At 45.5% G+C, this 5,179-nt stretch overlaps 1 protein-coding gene across 1 annotated transcript in view; it reads left to right on the top strand.

Moving 5' to 3' along the window:
- Nucleotides 1–2,770: 2,770 nt before the first annotated feature.
- LOC123066175 (protein SMAX1-LIKE 3-like) overlaps nt 2,771–5,179 on the top strand; it is a 4,132-nt gene continuing 1,723 nt past the window's right edge. Inside the window, exon 1 of the mRNA XM_044489314.1 lies at nt 2,771–3,450. Within this exon, the coding sequence (XP_044345249.1) occupies nt 2,858–3,450 (593 nt within the window). The 5' untranslated portion in view covers nt 2,771–2,857. The remainder of the gene's footprint in view (nt 3,451–5,179) is intronic.

The raw sequence follows: 5,179 nt of genomic DNA on the forward strand, positions 1-5,179 counted from the left end.
ATCTTGACTTGAGGTATCATGTATGAGCCTCAACTTGGAGACATCAAAACAACTCGAGACCTCCCACCTCGACTTACACATAAAGAAGAACCTCAAGAAAGTTAGATTTAGCAAAAACGTTATTCACTTATAATATCCCTAAAAGATAACACATTTTCATTTCAACTATTATTAGGTGATTTTAGTGAATTTTTAAAATTAAATTTCAAATCATTCAAGAGTCTTTAATCATATTTTTCGCTATTTTTTATTTTCTCAGATATGTCCTAAAATTACTTTTGTTTTTTCTATTTTTAAAAATTTATAGTTTTCTAATATTTTTTGAGTTGTCTGCAACTTCTGCGGAACTGCTACTATATCAGTTCGGCTGCTATTAGGAGCCAAATTTGTCTGATTTAAAAACTTTAGAGTCCATGTTGTTTCATACTACTGGATTTTGAAAATGAAATATGGAATTGACTATATAGTTGAACTACCAAAAAAGATTTTTTTTATTCTGAAAATTGGCTATCAAATGTGAACAATGGCAAGTACTTCGATGGACATTCAAGCTGTCACCTGAGCACGATCAAAGTTTCACCAAAAGAATGTTGAAGGCTTCCTACATACAAAAACGGTAAGGATGTGTTTGGTTCTTGTCACCAAGTGAAATGGCACGGGTCCGTTCCGTTTCTAGGGCCCATTCTTGTGTTTGGTTGATCTGAGGAGCCGGAACCCACTCGTTCCTGAAATGGCATATTCGCTGTTTATGCCGTTCCGCGCGGTCTCTCCAAATCGAGCGGACCACGCGGAATCGCTCCTCTTCCTCCCGCGACTGCATCTCGTGTTCCCTCTTTCCCTTCCTCGTGCGACCTCTCGGGTAGCCGCCGCCGCCGGAAGCACACGCCGCCGACGCCGCCGGGAGCAGGCGCCCCCTCGTCCAGACCGCCCCCCTGCGTGCCCCCGTCAATGAGCTTCCAAGGCGGCCGTGGAGGCCATGTAGGTCGCCGTGAATGAGCTCGGGTCCGCGCGGGTGACAGCGAACTGCATCGCGCCAGGCCCCATCCCGGGAAGCTCCACGCCGCCGCGCTTGACAGAGTAGCTACTCCCAGCGCTGGTCGTTGACCGCGCCTGAACATGCTTGGATCTTGTGCAGGGCTGTTGTTGAACTCTGCGATTTGAGTCTGATTCGTTTCTTTTCTAGTTCTCTGCGAGCGTACAGCCTTCGATTTGTTCTGCAATCTAATGCATGCGTGGATGGATGAACCCACGCTCCTTCGGTTCTCTGCGATTTGTTTCTGGCAAAGCGTGCTCAAGCCTTTTTTTCTTTGAGATGGAGCGTGTATGGATGGATTGGTAGATGACCACTTTATTCAGCAGTTTTGTTTGACTGAACAAATCCATCTCATTCCATCCCTTAAACCAAACATCAAATATAACCATTCCATTCCTTTGAATTGCTTCTACCAAACACAGAGATGGAACCGACCCATTCTAGTAGAACGGAACCATGACATTCCATTACACTTCGTTCCCGAACCAAACACACCTTAAGTACCTCGATAGCCAAGAGCTGACTGAAATAGCTGACCAATCTGCCCTTAAGATTGCTAACAAATCCTGTATAGATACTGAAGGTAATTCCCGCCAAGAAAAAAAAGTACTATACTGAAGTTCTTTATTTTACAGCGACAAGACAGTGAAGTTATATTTGGGAAAAAGATCTTTGGGAATTGGGACACACACTGAAGTAGCTGGAATTAATAGGAAAAGGGGCTTTGGGATTCTGACACACCAGTCTTTTTCTTGTAAAGTTTGAAATACTCCAGACCACAGTGCTAACTTTAGCCTGCTAGCAACAGAGCTCTATCGAGGTCGTTTGGTTCTATGAGTACAGTATATACTCCTGTCCTTCCTGGGATGCTCGGCGATAATCACTCCCATCTTGTCCTTGTGAATACTGATGACTACATGAATACGAAATAGGACTCACATATATTTCATTAATTTTTGAGGATAACCAGAGTAAAACAAGCTGCTCAATGGTTTGATTACATTCAGAAAGCGAAACTACTTTGCGCACGACGGGTCCATGGCCAATTTATGCACGATGCAAAATCAGACGATGTGTACAGCTACAGCAACAGCTTGATTAACAGCATCGTGTATAAATCGTGCAGATGACGTCGTGTGTACAGCAACGTTCTTCAGAAAACATCAGTGTATGCAGGCTAATGGAGACATCAGCAATCATAGCTTGATCTCCGTTGCTCCATGTCCCTCTGGCCCTGCTTAATTTGCGGACAGGCACGAAACCATCTATAGCCACACTAAACATTTACATCTCGGCAGCAGCAACATGTGCTAGTGACAGATATATCTAGCTAGCGCCTCCCTCGCCAAGTGCAAGAGGTTTCTGCATGCGGCACAGTGACCTACTCCCTATTAAAGTTAGTACAAAGTTGAGTCATCTATTTTGAAACGGATGGAGTACTTGCTTAGGATATGCGGGATACTGTGAAGATGTGAAGATGGACTGACGATGTTGCCCACTGTGGTCCTGGAGATCTACTGTACCTAGATTTCCCCATGTCGTGTCCGTTCCTAAGAGGATGACGAACTGCAATGCCGACCTGACCGGTATAACTGCGCCTGCGTGTAGCTAGCTATGGGAGGGCAATTACTCGTGCATGCATGCCGGCCGCCGTGCGCCCTCTGTGTGCGGCGGCGGCATCCATAAATCGCCCTCGTGTATGTGCAGAAAAACAAGAATCACCCACCTACGTCTACAGTCTACTACACTCGAATACTATAGTGCCTGTACCTGTACTGCGGTTTCAAGAGGAGTAGCTAGCTCGCTAGGGTGGCACAGCCAAGTATGCGGATATCCGGCGGGCAGGCGCTGGGGGAGGAAGCGGTCAGCGTGGTGCGGCAGGCGGTGAGCCTGGCGGAGCAGCGGGGGCACAGGCAGGTAACCCCGCTCCACATGGTGAGCGCCATGCTCTCGGCGTCCCCGGCACCGGCATGCATCCTACGCGCCGCCTGCCTCAGCTCCCAGTCCCACCCGCTGCAGCACAAGACGCTCGACCTCTGCCTAGACCTCGCGCTCAACCAGCTCGCCGTGGCCGTGAGCCGCCGCGGTGGCGACCACGTCGAACCTGCGCGGTCGAACGCGTTCACGGCCGGGCTGAAGCGGGCCCAGGCGCACGGTCGCCGGGGCCCCGTGGGCGGCGACAAGGTCGAGCTCGAGCAGCTCGTCCTCTCCATCCTCGACGACCCTAGCGTCGACCGCGTCATGCGCGCGGCCGGCTTCTCGAGCTCTCAGGTCAGGGCCAGCGTCGTTTCATTGGAGCAATCAGCGAGCTTTCCTGATCCGTTTCCCGAGAAGATCGGGGCTGGAGGACAACCATCCCTCCAAACCGCCCCGGAGCTTCACCTGCCAGTCGTGGCCGACGACGTCCCACACGGAAGGTAGTTTTCTAGTTTATCCCATTGACTTTTTTGTGTGTGTGCACATGAAATTCTAGCTTTCTCTCTTCTTAACTAGGGCTTGATGTTTCGTTGCTTTGGCCAGACGACAATGACGCCGAATGTCACTTCCTAAATACAGTTTTTTTCTTTTGCGGGGGACATATATATAGATAGATATAAGATGGTAGTATATTTTGCTGTTCTCCATTTGTGTCGTCGTTGTGATTCATGTTTGTCATGTTTGGCAACCAACCAACTCGATAAAAACTTCTCTCTACTCTCTAGTGAATACGCTAACACCCCCTCCCCACCCCTCCCTCCTCCCACGGTCTAGTGAGTTTTTAGCTTTCTCTCTCTAGTGAATGCCCTATAACAGCCCCTTGTCCTACCACGGCTGTAGTGAACAACATAACCCTAACTTTACTTGTATGCTCCACCACCTCTGCCGCTCACAAGTTGCCTCACGATCCTCACCACACCAGTGAAGTCGGTTTCTTCACCTTTGTTGCAGTTGATGATGCTCCTTCAAACAGTTGCCCTAGGTGAGTGAAAATGATTCTTCAACGGTCCAACCTTTCCACTCGGAGGTGCATGTCTATGGTGTCAGTGTGGAGCTAATGAGAGCATTAGCATGAAAAGTGTAATCGTGGCTCTCTTCACTGATACTCCAACCATCTGGACTGGTGGCACTCGATTGTCTTCTACCTTGGTCCCCTCTCCGGTGGCGGTATTTTGGCATGATCTTGAGGAAACTTTACTAGATGTCAGCTTGTACATAATTTAGAGCCACCATGTTTAGGGCTCATTTGATTTAAAGGATTTTCATAGGAACTTTGAAGGATTAGAATCCTTATGAATTTTTTCTATGTTATTTGTTTGATTCATAGGATTGAATCCCATATGACTTTTTTCTAAGGATTCTTTGTACGACTTCCCATAGGATTCCTAGCATCCACTCAACCTTCTTTAAAAGAATCCTTTGTTTTTCCTGTGATGCAATCAAAGAAACCAAAATCATGTAGGATCAAAAAGGCCCTTATTGAAATCTTCTTTAGGACATGATATGCCAATCCTATGTTTTTCCTATTCCCATGTTTTTAGAATTCTACGAATCAAAAAGTCCCTTATTGATGTCTTCTTCCTTCCTTTGGTTTAGCAACGGGTTGAAGAAGGCAATACCAGTTGCGTTGTTGGTGACTTTGAAAACATCGAACAAGAACTTTCCTATGGTTTTACCTTTTTAAGTTTTCTCCTAGTTAATTTCTACTAGTTTAATTACATAATAATATAACAGTAATTTCCATTGTAAAAATAAATACCCACTCATCCATAAATATATGTTCTCTTTTGCTATTAGCATTATTTTCGAGATGTATCTTTGACCATTACGACTCTATAATTATATGCTAGTAAAAAATATGAATTATTTTATGTAAACATCTCTTTTTATGATGGGCAAAATGATACTTTAAAAAAATCTGAATATATTCTTATTCATTTAAATTCAAAGTTGAAAATGTTGATTGAGCACACTTTGTAAGATGTGAGTGGTGGACCTATGCTTAACCCAGTGAGGGTGGTATTCTTTGTTCATTTGGAGGGTGCTGGATTGTTGGGATTAACATATTTATTCTTTATTTTAGGGGGCAAAATTGAGCCAAATATGATCTACAGCCTCCCTAGGTCTACTACTTAAAAAGTCGAAGGCAAAACAGAAAAATGTATTAAA

This window comes from Triticum aestivum, chromosome 3B (assembly GCF_018294505.1).
Source record: "Triticum aestivum cultivar Chinese Spring chromosome 3B, IWGSC CS RefSeq v2.1, whole genome shotgun sequence".
Lineage (NCBI taxonomy): Eukaryota > Viridiplantae > Streptophyta > Magnoliopsida > Poales > Poaceae > Triticum > Triticum aestivum.